General features: G+C 43.9%; 1 protein-coding gene across 1 annotated transcript in view; it reads right to left on the reverse strand.

The window, feature by feature from the left end:
• Nucleotides 1-10,018, reverse strand: part of SYT8 (synaptotagmin 8) — a 28,058-nt gene extending 18,040 nt beyond the window's left edge. Inside the window, exons 1-2 of the mRNA XM_084856065.1 lie at nucleotides 9,794-10,018; nucleotides 503-638 (exon numbers count right to left, since the gene is read on the reverse strand). Of these exons, the coding sequence (XP_084712191.1) occupies nucleotides 503-626 (124 nt within the window). The 5' untranslated portion in view covers nucleotides 627-638; nucleotides 9,794-10,018. The remainder of the gene's footprint in view (nucleotides 1-502; nucleotides 639-9,793) is intronic.
• Nucleotides 10,019-15,202: the final 5,184 nt, after the last annotated feature.

Genomic DNA, 15,202 nt, shown 5'->3' on the forward strand with positions numbered 1-15,202 from the left:
GGCCAAGTGCTCCTTGATAGGAACAGAACCATTTTCTGAAATGTTTGGAATAAGAAAACCAGGAAAGTTTATGGTAGACCTTCCCCTTGGCACTAAGGATTATGTGATTGATCTACATGTCTGCTTGGGAAGATAAATTGCAGTTTGAGTTTGGGGAGATTGTGTGAGACCAAGAAAAACAAAGAAAGCTGAGGTTTTGGACTGTATAAATATCTCAGGGTGCTGACTGTCTCCCTACAGATCTAATGCAGGAGCCGTTACATTTGGATGTCTGTTGAAGTGTTTAAGCTGTGCCTCCACATATGCTCCACCTGTATATTTGTAAATAAATGCAAATATAACAAAATGCCAGTAAGCCTCTAGTCACCTTTTTCTACAGGAAACTGAACACGGGTAAGCGCTGAGCCCCTGGACCTTCTCACCATTCAGAGACAAATGCTGAACACAACACTATGTGATCTTTACATCAGGGTTCATTCTACCAACCCTTGAAATTACTCACATGGAATTTTGTTAAGAATGCCTTCAATGATGCTAGGCTGGGCTGTGGTTAGAAAAGGAGTTGCTGTGATGTTACTGGGGTTGCTGGGAGCAGTGGTGATGCCAGGTATTGTTCCATTAGCCATGGCTTAAGAAAGCTGGAAAATAAAGGGGAGAGTTATTTACAAGACATGCATGAACTTCCAGCCTCACCCATTCAGACTGTAGTTTATGATAATTTGAGCCCAATCTCAGAATCAGGACTAAGCCTTTTGCCGTACAATCCTATACATGTCTACTCAGAAGTAAATCTGACTGAGTTCAATGGGACTAACTCTAAGGCAGGGGTATATAGAATTGTAGCCTTAAACGGTGAAGTAATTATAGATTACAGTGCCTCTGAGCATCTGCAGAGTTGCAATTCTAGGTTTCAGAAGGGGAAGAATAATCACATACAAAAAAATCACATCCTGCCACCTGATCTCCTAAAACAGCACTCCTCTGAGACAGAGTGTGTTTGTTTCTCTCAATCAATAAAATAAAATTGGTAAATCATTGTGGAAGGTGGGAGTGTTTCCAAATTTGAAAGAGAGAGAGAGTGTGTGTAGGGGAGGAACCTTTTAAAATTATTTTTCAATTGACTTCACCAAATCCCTCCTAGGAATGCACAAAGCACAGGTAAGGTAGGTGGAGTTTTCCTCAGCGAAAATTGCATGGCCCTTCCTAGGTGCTTTCTTACTGTCTGCTACCCATTCTATAATCAGAAGAAGGTGTGGAGATTAAACTCCTCCCTGGGAACACATGCATAAGGGACCACACCAAATCAGTGTGGCAGATGCGTCACTTATTTATCTTGGCTCCCATCCTGCATCCACTCACGCTGAGTGTTAACATGCCTGCATTTCATCAAGAGATGCAGCTGGCAATGGCAAGCTGTGTTCCTCCTATCAACATAAGAGTGATTTTTCTGGCAGCATTCCTTAATAGACATGGCCTCTTCAACTTCCTTTCCAGGACATGAAGATTCAACACATTTGTAAACACAGAGAGTGAACTTTGCACACCATCCATTAATTAATAGAATTGACTGTGTTTTTAAAAAAACATACCTGAACTGAAAAAGCAAGAAACCGCCCCACTCCCCTTCTAGTTCCATTCAATGACAACATCTCATAGTGCCAATAGGGCTTCTAGGAAGCTTCTGCATGTTTAATAACTGCACAGACATAGATGATCAGCAAGTTCATCATCTTCCATGACTGCAAGAATCTGGTGTTTCGAAGCCTCTCCTAGTATACAGTTGTTAAGGGTATAGCAACCATCTTTGGTTTAAGAGCTGGTAACCCTAATCTTGTCACTGAGGACCTGTGGTTCCAAAACAAAGTTCACTGATGTCAACAGGTGTTTTAATATTGAGCAGGTTGCATATTTTCCCTGAGAATTAGTAAAATCTTATTTATCTTTGGATAATATCAGAAGCCTTGAAACTCATCAGGTTAGTTTCAAAGCTACAAGGCTAGAACAGAGAAGGAAGCAAAGATGAGAAGCCAAAACATAAGAGAGGGCACATTCTGTGTGTTTCATTTAAGCCAAGGAGCCACAAACTGCACTGCATAGGCAGCTGCCTACTTTCGCTTTTGGCCAATGTGGTAGAGTCAGAGAAGAGCTGTGAGGACACAAATCTGGCTCAATGTTTATCAGTGGGGGAATTTATTTTGTCAGCATTTGGATACACAGATTTAGGTCATCTGATCTATACCCCACTGTGATTCCTACCTGTTGGGTTTATTTTTAAAGGACTAATCATCGCTAACTTTCATCATCCACTAGAATATGTAGGGACCACACATACACATAGAGCTGCAAAGCACTTCTCCCACACCCTAGCCACTCAAAGGACCATCCACAGAAACATTAACATTCAGTTGAAAAGGGCCTGGCCTTCATTCACAATGATCAAACCAACCACCATCCTCAGAAAAGACTTGATTACAGTGCTGAAATACTGTGACTGGCACATGACTGCAAATCTTCCTATAAGACAACTGAACAGGTTAACATACAAGACAATACATGACATGGTTATCTATTTACATATTACAAAAGTGTTTCCGTTTTCCTGGAGCCAGTAATCAATATCCCAACAGCAGTACATGCTTTTTGTTACTCTCTAGACCAAAAAAAGCGCTATCCCTCTCATGACCTCCATCACAACTTCTATATTAGTGAACACACACACAGACATTTGCTCCTTTGCCCCCCAGTTTCTTTTTTGCTGCTCCCAAAACACAGTAGGAGTCCCGTAACTTAGGCAATCCCCTTAACTTACACAATTTTCTAAGATGGAGTTTCACTGCATGGGTATGGCAGGGATTCTAAGAATTCCACCTTATATTGTCTAAAACAGGTTTGCTTTTTCTTCTTCACTACTGGACTCTTTTCCATTAGGTGGCCTTTTCTGCTGCTTGCAAATACCCAGAAGTTTGGCAGCTAAAACATTTGGGTAGTAATGACATATCTGGTTATTCCTCCTGCTTGGCAAAGGATATTTCTCTGTGTGTGTGTTTCTGGACATTTATATGCTGCTTTTCAGGGCAAAGCCCTCCCAAGATGACTTAACAAACATGACTTAACAAACATGACTTAAACAATATCAAACGATTTTGAAAATATATATGATCTAAGCCAATCACAAAACACCAGCTTTTAGTAAAATGTATACTGAAACAAACAAGTTTTTAATGTCTGTTTAAAAGCTGTTTAGCTTTTAAAGGTCTGTTTAAAAGCTAACAAAGATGAGTCCATATGTACTTGCTTCAGGAAAGAATTCCAGAGATATGGCGCCACTACTGAAAAAGTCCTGTCTCTAGTGCCTGCCAGTCTGATGGACCTTGATGGTGGACCTGCAAGCATAGCTTCTGATGCTGCTCTTAAGGCCTGAGTAGGTTCATATTCCCCTTCATGGATCACTGCCTTGTTGTGGCGAAGGGGTTTGCGTAACTCAGTGAAGCCATAAGCTATGCCGTGCAGGGCCACCCAAGACGGACAGGCCATGATGGAGAGTTCTGACAAAATGTGGTCCACTAGAGAAGGAAATGGCAACCCACTCCAGCATTCTTGCCAAGAAAACCCCATGGAACGTATCACAAGGCTAAAAGAGATGACGCCAGAAGATGAGCCCCTCAGGTTGGAAGGTGTCCAATATAAGACTAGGGAAGAGCAGAGGGTATTTCCAAGTAGCGCCAGAAAGAGTGCAGCGGCTGGGCCAAACCCGAAAGGACACTCAGCTGTGGATGTGTCTGGTGGTGAAAAGAAAATCCAATGCTGTAAAGAACAATATTGTTTAGGAACCTGGAATGTCAGATCAATGAATCAAGGTAAGGTGGAGGTGGTCAAACATGAGATGGCAAGATGGAACATCGACATCTTGGGAATCAGCAAACTAAAATGGACAGGCATGGGCGAATTTAATTCAGGTGACCATCATATCTACTACTGTGGGCAAGAATCCCTTAGAAGAAATGGAGTAGCACTCATAGTCAACAAAAGGGTGGGAAAAGCAGTACTGGGGTACAATCTTAAAAACGATAGAATGATCTCAGTAAGAATCCAAGGCAAACCATTCAACATCACAGTAATTCCAGTCTATGCCCCAACCACTGAGGCCGAAGAAGCTGAGGTTGATTGGTTCTGTGAAGACCTACAACACCTTCTAGAACTAACACCAAAAAAAGATGTCCTCTTCATCATAGGGGATTGGAATGCTAAAGTAGGAAGTCAAGAAATCACCGGGATAACAGGCAGGCATGGCCTTGGTGTACAAAATGAAGCAGGACAAAAGCTAATAGAGTTTTGCCAAGAGAACACACTGATCATAGCAAACACTCTTTTCCAACAGCACAAGAGGCGACTCTACACATGGACATCACCAGATGGTCAATATCGAAATCAGATTGATTATGTCCTTTGCAGCCAAAGATGGAGAAGTTCTATACAGTCAGTAAAAACAAGAGCTGGAGCTGACTGTGGCTCAGATCATGAGCTTCTTGTTGCAAAATTTTGTCTTAAATTGAAGAACGTAGGGAAAACCACTAAACCATTCAGGCATGACCTAAATCATATCCCTTATGAATATACAGTGGAGGTGAGGAATAGATTTCAGGGATTAGACCTGATAGACTGAGTGCCTGAGGACCTATGGACGGAGGTCCATAACATTGTTCAGGAGGCAGCAACTCAATCCATCCCAAAGAAAAAGAAATGCTAGAAAGCAAAGTGGCTGTCTGAGGAGGCTTTACAAGTAGCTGAGGAAAGAAGGGAAGCGAAAAGCAAGGGAGAAAGGGGAAGATATACCCAACTGAATGCAGAGTTCCAGAGAATAGCAAGGAGAGACAAGAAGGCCTTCTTCAATGAACAATGCAAAGAAATCGAGGAAAACAACAGAATGGAAAAGACTAGAGATCTCTTCAAGAAAATCGGAGATCTCAAGGGAATGTTTTGTGCAAAGACAGGCATGATAAAGGACAAAGAAGGCAGGGACCTAACAGAAGCAGATGAAATTAAAAAGAGGTGGAAAGAATACACAGAAGAACTATACAGGAAAGATCTGAATGTCCCTGATAGCCATGATAGTGAGGTCACTGAACTTGAGCCGGACATCCTCGAGAGTGAAGTCAAGTGGGCCTTAGGAAGCATTAGTAATAACAAAGCTAGCGGAGATGACAGTATTCCAGCTGAGCTATTTAAAATCCTAAAAGATGATGCTGTTAAAGTGCTGCATTCAATATGCCAACAAATTTGGAACACTCAACAATGGCCGCAAGACTGGAAAAGGTCAGTTTACATTCCAATTCCAAAGAAGGGCAACGCCAAAGAGTGTTCAAACTACCGCACAATTGCACTCATTTCACATGCCAGCAAGGTGATGCTCAAAATCCTACAAGCTAGGCTTCAGCAGTATGTGAACCGAGAACTACCGGAAGTACAAGCTGGGTTTCGAAGAGGCAGAGGAACTAGAGATCAAATCACCAACATTCGCTGGATGGAGAAAGCAAGAGAATTCCAGAAAAACGTCTATTTCTGCTTCATTGACTATGCTAAAGCCTTTGATTGTGTGGATCACAACAAACTGTGGCAAATTCTTAAAGTGATGGGAGTACCAGACCACCTTACCTGTCTCCTGAGAAACCTGTACGAGGGTCAAGAAGCAACAGTAAGAACCAGACATGGAACAACCGAGTGGTTCAAAATTGGGAAAGGAGTACGACAAGGCTGCATATTGTCACCCTGCTTATTTAACTTATATGCAGAGTACATCATGAGAAATTCCGGGTTGGATGAATCACAGGTTGGAATTAAGATTGCTGGGAGAATTATCAACAACCTCCGATATGCAGACGATACCACCCTAACGGCAGAAAGCGAAGAGGATCTAAAGAGCCTCTTGTTGAGGGTGAAAGAGGAGAGTACAAAAGCTGGTTTGAAACTCAACATTAACAAAACTAAGATCATGGCATCTGGCCCCATCACTTCCTGGCATATAGAAGGGGAAGAAATGGAAGCAGTGACAGATTTTACTTTCTTGGGCTCCAAGATCACCGCAGACGGTGACTGTAGCCATGAAATTAAAAGACGCTTGCTTCTTGGGAGGAAAGCTATGGCAAACCTAGACAGCACAGTAAGAAGCAGAGACATCACCTTGCCAACAAAGGTTCGTATAATCAAAGCTATGGTTTTTCCAGTAGCAATGAATGGCTGTGGGAGCTGGACTATAAGGAAGGCTGAGCGCCCAAGAATTGATGCTTTCGAACTGTGGTGCTGGAGAAGACTCTTACGAGTCCCCTGGACTGCAAGGAGGTCAAATCAGTCAATCCTAAAGGAAATCAAGCCTGAGTGCTCATTGGAAGGACAGATACTGAAGCTGAAGCTCAAATATTTTGGCCACCTAATGCGAAGAGAAAACTCTCTGGAAAAGATCCTGATGCTGGGAAAGATTGAAGGCAAAAGGAGAAGGGGACGGCACAGGATGAGATGGCTAGATAGCATCACCGATGCAATGAATATGAACTTGAGCACACTCCGGGAGAGAGCGGAGGACAGGAAGGCCTGGCGTGCTATGGTCCATGGGGTCATGAAGAGTCGGACACGACTGAACGACTGAACAAGAACAGGTTCATATGGGCACAGGAAGATTTGAAAGTGAAGTAATACCCATAACCATCTAAAGAGGGAGCCCCCTATAACACCATTAAGCCCAGAGTCTAAAATTACTTCACCAATGAACTCGAGCCTTTCAAGTGAATTGCCTAGTTAAGAGACTATCCGTCCATCTGCCTATTTATTAGATTTCTATGCCGTCCATTAGCTGAAGTTCTCTGGGTGGTTCACAAAACAAACTTAAAACCATAAAATACAATAACGTAGTGAAATATCATATAAAAACCATAGGTTTAAAGCAGAATAAAACCAAAGAACCAAGATAAGAGCCAGCAGCAGTACAAGATCTAAACATGCACTAACACAATTTTTTTTTTTTTAAGCCTGGGAAAATACAAAGCTCTTCACTTGGCACCAAAGACCACGATGTAGGTGCCAACCAAGCCTTTCTGGGAAGGGCATTCCACAACCGGGGTGCCACCACTGTAAAGGCCATCTCCTTAGCAGCCATCCACCTCACCTCATTTAGCAGGGGCATCCAGAGAAGGGCCTCTGAGGATGTTCTTAGGGTCCAGGCAGGTATATACGGAAGGAGATGGTCCTTCAGGTAACTTGTCCCCAAGCCAGCACTAGCAGCACTTTGATCTGGGCTTGAAGATGGACCGACAGCCAGTGCAGATCATTAAGCCCCAGCATAGTATGATCATATTGGCCAGTCCCTGTTAACAATCTTGCTGCCCTAATTGGGACAAGCTGAAGTTTCTGGACCATTCTCAAAGGCAGCCCCACGTATAAAGCATGGCGGTAATCCGAATGTGTCATTATGAAACAGTCATTTAGGGCACCATCCTATGTATGTCTAGACAGAAAAAAAGACCTACAACTCCCAGCATTCCCCAGCCAGTGCTGGGAGTTGTAGGACTTTCTTCTGTCTAACATGCATAGTTAGACAGTTTGTCCAAATGGTTGAGGAAGGCTGCTCTAGAATCTGCAAATGATGCTGTTTAGCACTGTCTTACATGAGGTTTTAATTCCCTACCTCCTGTGAACTATGCAGGAAGATCAAGCTGCTCTCCATATTTTACATGCATGTCATATTTTACATGACGTGTTAGCAGGGCCGGCACCACACTTCTGGGTGCTCTCAGGCATGGTGCAACTGAAGGCCTCCTCCTCCTCCTCTTCCTCCTCCTCCCTTCCCTGCTTTTGCTGCTGCTGTTGCTGTTGCCATCACCTACTCCCTCCTGCAGCCGCCCACCCTTCCGCTCTCCAAGGGACACCTCTCCAGTCAGAGAGGCATCAGAGCCAGACATTTGGGTCTGACCGACTCTCTGAAGAGCCGCACTGGCCGCTTTCTCCTACTGACACAGCTCTCCAGGGGACAGGTGGTGGCGGCAGTGAGTGGAGGGGTCTTAGCATTCAGCAGGGACAGGCCCTGTGGGACCTTGGCAGCTGCCAAACTTTGCTGACCCCTGACACCGGGCCTCTGTGTTAGGTCAGCTTTTCCTCTCCCACCTGTAGAGCTATATATTTCCTTTCTTTTTTATGGTTTTGTTATGTTGAAATTTACAATAAAACATTAATAACAAAAATATCTGTTCATTAGCCTAGCAATTTGAAGTACGGCTACAGGACAGCTGCCAATTCCTTCTAAAAAGCATAGGAACAACTTAGATGGATAGTGTCGTATCAATGCACAGTTGTATTGCCATCTAACCAGTGCATGAGAGTGAAGAATTATATGGTAGATTCCAAAATAGGGTTATTCGTTCCCAGTTCCTTATTTGCATGAAACTTTGAAACAGAGCTCAGTCAGTAAAAATACCTACCTAGGGTTTATATCCCCTGCACCCCAAATGAAGCTTAGGACCACCCCATGTCACGATCAGGAGACTGAGCCCTTCATTGATGTGAGTAAATGCCATCTCATAGTGGACACTCTCCTGGACATGGGGCTGAATCATTTGTGTGGCCCAAAGCTTATTTTGGGGTTGTACCTCTATTTACTTGTTTATAATTGTCATCGGGGGTCATCATACATTGATGTGTATTGCTCAAAAATAATGCTTTTGTTTGGAAAGGCTTATTGTTTACCTTGAAGGGGACAGTCCCCCGATCATGGAGCGATATGATATGGGGTAGTCCTAAGCTTTGCTTGGGAGTGCAGGGGCATATAAACTTTAACTCCTTGTTCAGTTTATGGACTGAGCTCTCTTTTGAATTTTCGTGCAAATAAGGAATGGTGAACTAGTAACCAACCAGCGTCGTTTGCATTAGTACTTGTGGCACATCATGAAATATGGAAGAATGAACACCTTTCCAAACAGGGACCATGTCAAGTTGGATTTTATTTCTGAATTATGGAAAAGGGGCAGAGTGTTATATGTAATGTCTCTCTTACAATTTAAGAGAATTAGGGCGCAATCCTATGGCCGCTAGTCAGCGGCTAGACGGCCATAGGACAGGTCGGTTTCCAGGAACCGACCTCGGAGCCCGCACTCCGAGGCCAGTTCCCGGAGAACTGACCCCCACCCCCTCCCACACCCGCGCGTAGGCAGTGTGGATCGGCCCCACGCTCTGCACTCGTAAGAGTAGTGTGGAGTGGCAAAAATGGGGCGTTCCCAGGGGCAGGGCGGAGAAGTCAGAAATCCAGTATGACACATCCTATGTGTCGTCTGGCCACCACTTCCCATGCTCCGAGGTCCTGCAGCTAAACAGCCAAAATCGGCTGTCAAGCAGCAAAGGCAGGGCTGGGGGAGCGAGGAGGAGATCCGCTCCTCACCACTCCTCCTGTCCTGCACTGGATAGGTGGTTGGCCCTGGGCTCGGAGGCGACCATCGATCTTGATAGGATTGCTCCCTTAAGGGTGCAAACCTATGCATGTTTAGGCAGACAAAAGTCCTACAGCTCCCAGCATTCCCCAGCCAGCTATGTCGAAACATGCATAGGATTGCACCCTTAAGAGATTCTTGAGACTTAAGTCATCAGAATACATTCTTTATGTATGTTGCTTTGTAAAAGATTATTTGTAATATGGAATTCTTCAGTGATTAAAAATGGTGTGTAATAGCTTCTATAACTACTAACAAGGTTAGACAAGCAGCTTTAAAAAATAATAATTCAAATGTTAACTGGAAATGGAAGCAAGACCACTTACTTCTTTTACTTTCTCTTCATCATCTATTATCTCAGCAGAAACTGGTTTTTAGCCATTCCTCTTCCCTGAATGGAGCACATCATTGCTAAATGTGTTGACCCTCAACTCAGCAGACTGAATTTAATCCCGAACAGCAAGAATTGGCTGTCTTTTTTGTGCAGAGCAGAAACTAAACCGGAAATTCTTCTTTGTCAGCTGAGAAACCCGACTGATGGGAACGGCTCTGGTTGGCCCCACCTCAGTGTTAAGCTATGTACCTTTACACACAAAGAAAAGCAACTGTGGGCACTCCCTGAGAAATGTCAGTTTTATCAGAGACCCACGCAGCACCAGGACAAAGCTAGCAGACTGCGGACACTCAGGCCAATGGTCATCTCCATTCATGTTCCAGTTTATTTCAATGGGAATGGGCCTGCTGGAGGGGCAAATATAGTTTTTAGGGTTCAATTAAAAGAAAAAACACCTTTTGACAGGTGTGTTTAACACAGACGAGTAGAAATACAGAAGAGTTAAAATCTCTTTATTTCCACTACTTTCTGTTAAAGATACCTGGCAAATATCTTCTTTTTTCCTGGGGGGTGGGGGAAGGAAATTGATTGCAAATGAAGTAATTCTGAATTCTTAAATGTCCTGTTCCATTTTCAGTGGATTCTTCAAATGGGATCTAGTCTGGAAAACTGAAGGGACAGACAGTTCTCGCTGCCCATTTTGTCAGCCAGAATAGGAAAGAGACTCCCCTTGACTTGATTTATATCCCACTCTATCCCATGGTCTCAGAGCAGCTTAAAAACATGAGAACACAAGAAGAGCTCTTCTGGATTCAACCAAAGGTTTATCTTGTCCAGCATTCTGTCTCTCACAGTGGCCAGCCAGATGCCTCTTGAGAAGCCCGCAAGCAGGACATGGATGTAATACCACTCTCCTGCTCATGTTCCCCAGCAACTGGTATTCAGACAGCCATGATGCCTGTGATCCAGGAGGTAGCATATAGCCATCATGACTAGCAGCCATTACTAGATGCATCCTCCACAAACTTCTCTAATCCCTTTCTAGAGGCATCTAAGTTGGCCCTCATTACCACATCTTGTGCTAGTGAATTCCATTGTTTACAGCAGCCTAAATGTGAATAACCCTGACCGCTACGTGCTCACAATTCCCCTTATAATGCTCCCCTAACCTGAGCTTTGTACAAATGAATGTTACCTTAATCAGCTTAGTTTGTAGCTGGTATCCATGTACATCCTTCCTTGTTGCATTGTCTCCAAGATAGTGTCAGGTGATATAAGAGCTCGTTTGGTCTCATCTGGGATGGCTTGGAGATATGCATCTGATGTTGCATTCACTGAATAACAAACATGCATGTGTGAACTCCTACTAATATCAAGGTTCTGACTAGCAAAGGGCTCCTTCCTGGCAAAAGAAATGCATGAAACACAAGTGATTGGGCCCTCTCATCTCCTCACTACACTGGGGGAATGGTATTGTGGTAAGAGTGAGAATGGCACTATACCAGTATCTATCTATCTATCTATCTATCTATCTATCTATCTATCTATCATCTCCATCCATCCATCCACATTTCCCATGTGCAGAGTTCAGGGATAGAGGCTGTTGTACAAAGGACAGTTTAATCATTAACCCCTGGCCATAACATTCTTTGCATGAGGCACGCCCTTTAACACTTGGCAGCCAGCAGAAAGTGATTTTCAGGAAGAGCCAAGTACGGAGTGTTTTATTCAGCAGTGCTTGTACTGTAGGCAGTACAGTTCTCCAAATGGTTGTTCAGATGAACAGAAAATCAACAAGAAATAATTCTGGTGTGACAGAGGTACCAACTTAAATTTCCCATTCAAGATTTAGGTCTGATTCATCCAATTCCCTTCCTTGGGCCCATGCAGATAGTCTCATGTGAACTCTGAAGTACAGGTGTACAATCCTGCATGGGATTGCAGCAATTCCCACAATCTCAGCGTGTACCTGTTGGTACAGCCACAAGGGCCACAGCTCAGTGGTACAGCACATGCTGGGTAACCGGCCAGATGGGCGATTAATACATTTAATAAATAAATAAAATGTTCAGCTAACATTCTTAAATCCCCACAGTTTTCCAATAAGGAGGGTTAGGGTGCGTGGAATAAGAACAAGGCCTTTCTGCAATCTGGCTCAGGTTGATCCATTAGAATGAAAAGAAAAGAAAACATCAACAAGATAATCCTTTATTAGGACCAACCAAAAAGTTACAAAATAGCTAGCAAGCTTAGTTGGGTTCTTCTTTAGGCTTGATGTTATGATAAACAACAACAACAACAACAAAAAGCAAACGGGGGGTGTTTAGGGCATGACAGAAAAGCCTCAGTGTGGGCCATTGTGTAATTTCAGAAATGTAGAATATTTAATTTCAGAACTGAAACAGAAACTTCTCTTTCATGATTCATAATTGATGTATGGGATGGGATTGTGATACATGTGTGTGTGTGTGGGGGGGCTGTGTAACAAGTTTGTACTGGGCCCCAAACAGTGATGCTTTGGCTCTGTCAGTGGGACATAACTCCTTAGTCAGTGTGCTTAAGATTGCAGCCTATTTGGCCAAGGGCTGATTCATATTGTTGAAAATCAAGTTCCAGAGTTGAATCCAAACGAGAACATGGTTCAAATTAAGCCTTTAGCATTTAACTCTAAGAAGCCCCTATAGAATTACCTAATACAACAAACGTACTTGTAGGCGTATTGATTTGGAACAGAACTTCCTTATCAAATCAGACAGGAAATGTGTTTGGTAATTCATGAGATGCCTGTAGATTTGCTGGATTGGGCCATTTTCCTGGAAATACTGTGCCAGAGTGTTGTTGTGTAAAACTCTGATGCCCTAACAGCATTCTGAAAAGCAGAGGTTTTATGACCAAACCTAAAATAGTAATTGCTGTTTTTTAAAAAATACCGGTGCTGCTCTGTGTGATTCACAAGAATCCATAATAACTGGGAGGCAGTGGGGGGAGTACAGCCCCTTTCAAGGAATTGTTGGGAGAAATAAGAAGTTTGTGTGTAATGTACGCAACCCAGTCTTCAACTGGAGTAAAACTGGAGCTCATATTCATTGCCTTCAGCGGAGATACATCAGGTGACAATTTTATGATCAAATAAACTAGACTGGAGAAAGGAGAATAAAGATTAATTTTGAAAAAGGAGAGTGGAATCCTAATTTTTATAGAGCAATTATAATACAGCTCTGCTTGGGAACAGATCCATTTTTGTGCAATAACATTTCCTGAAAAACGAGGGGTTATGGCAACTTAATGAATCTCTCTTACATATATGTATACATATAAGCACACCTGAGTTCTTATTCACCCCACCTTGTAACAAAGAAGCCATTAGTATCAAAGGAGCAGTACGCGATTCTGCATGGCTGCCAAGTTTATCAAGGCTACCTGTGTGTCTCCACATGTAGGAGTTCCATCTCCTCCAGAGCAGGTCTGCCCTGTTTCTATCTGGCAATTAGCACAGTGTGTGACGCAAATGATATTTAAAGCAAAAGGCCTCTGGGCTTTGTTTTTCCTGAAGGAGCCACAGCAGGACAAACAAAACTTGATGAGCCTCAGAGTAAAAGAGGCACACCTCAGTGAGTGTCACATCCTTTTAAAAAAGATGGAGTAATTCACAGACCAAAGGCCTTTCCAGACAGTTTATATAACACAATCGTACTCACTGGCAGTTGAGGCTGGTGGCTCTGATTTCAATGGAGCTGTGACTGCATTTTGGGTTTCAGTCAGAACCAACCAGAAACCTAAATGAGCTATCCAAGGTGCTGAGCCCATTTGGGGGCTAGTGTTCAGCACTTTGGATAACTCATTTAGAGTTCTGGCTGGTTCTGACTAAAACCCAGAATGGAAACATAGCCTCACCAAAATTGGAGCTACCAGCCTCCACTGCTCATTGGTTACGCATTTCTACACGCATTTGTTTCATGGGATCCAGATATCTGCCATACACCCCCTCCCCCCCCCCACCCACACACATACAGTAGCACTCCTACTGCAGGGGGATTGTATTTCCCAAGCCCTCAACTCTCATTATCCTGTTACTGGGAAAATGCGATTCTGTCCCTTTGCTATCGTAAATGCTGCACGGAATCTGGTTTTTCAAGTGCCAGAAACACCTACTTCAGAGAGCCTCTGACATGATGAGTGATGAGCAATGCAACTCCCTCCCTCAAACCCATCCCCTCTGGCATCAGTTTGTGAACATTATTTTTTTTTAATGCCTCGATACCTATACACAGACACATACCTTTTTGCTACATCTATGCTGGAATGCTCATCCGGTGCTAGGTTGGGTGTATGGTTTTCAGTTGGCAAAATAATGGGAGTCCACACCTCCTATCCCCCACCTTGCAACGTCCCAGAGCCAATCTACATGGCCAATTTAATGCAGAGGGAGAGTACATCGGGGTTGTTTGCAACAAATGACATTGTTGCCAATCCGCAGCTGACCAGTAGCTTGCCTCTTGAAAAGCTGCATTTTCAGGAAGTCCTTTTAGTCCATATTTTTTTTCCATAAAGTGGCTCCCAGGTGGTTCCAGTGTACCCCATCCCCCTGCATTAAGTCCTGGGCGTGCCTCTGTGACGTGGCTCTGACCTGGCAGTGACATGGTCAAGGGGTGCCCCCCTCGCTTCACTCTTTTCCTGCATTGGCAGTAGGGCTCACAGTCTGCAGTTTCCCATTCAGAATACCAGAGCTGCACATTTTCAAGGAGTCAGGATAGCACAGTAGTTGCTTTCACCAGTCAGAATAACTAGCCTGCCTTTCCCATTCATGAAAGTGCTACAGCACTGTTTGTAGCTTTCACAATTCACAGTATGTAGCCTTATTTAAGAGCACAGTAGCAGGGGGGAGCCTGGACAGCAGTGGGAAACAAGCCTCTCTCATTCCCTGAGCACCACCTCTTGCCAAGGGGGAGAGGCAGCTTATTGAGGGGGAACACCCACTGAGCTTGCTTTCCGCACTTCCTGTCCTCCCCCAGTCAGCCTCCAGTCAGTGAAGTTCGAATATGATCCTGGTATGAGACTCAAACAAGCCCAGCAATCCCAGGCTATACAGAAGGTGGGGTGGGGGGAGCGGAGTTTATGGTATATAAAGTTCCAGCCATGGAAAAAGAATGCAGACAGAGCAAGGCTACGAACCTCTGCACTCTTCCCCGGGAGAGTCCCACTGAATACAGTGGAACTTACTCCTGAGTAAAAAGGCGCAGGATGACACTTCATGGCCGCAAAACTCAGGCACACTGCCTCCCTTGAATGGCATGAGGTTTACTTCCAAGTAGACACACACATAGGACTGAGCCACATGGAACGAAAGTGGGGGGGGGCAGCACTGGCCACCCCTTCTCCTTCTGCTCCCTCTATTGTTTAC

This window comes from Heloderma suspectum, chromosome 1, assembly GCF_057233095.1.
Source record: "Heloderma suspectum isolate Gila_16-S chromosome 1, 16-S_ref, whole genome shotgun sequence".
In the NCBI taxonomy this organism is placed as follows: domain Eukaryota; kingdom Metazoa; phylum Chordata; class Lepidosauria; order Squamata; family Helodermatidae; genus Heloderma; species Heloderma suspectum.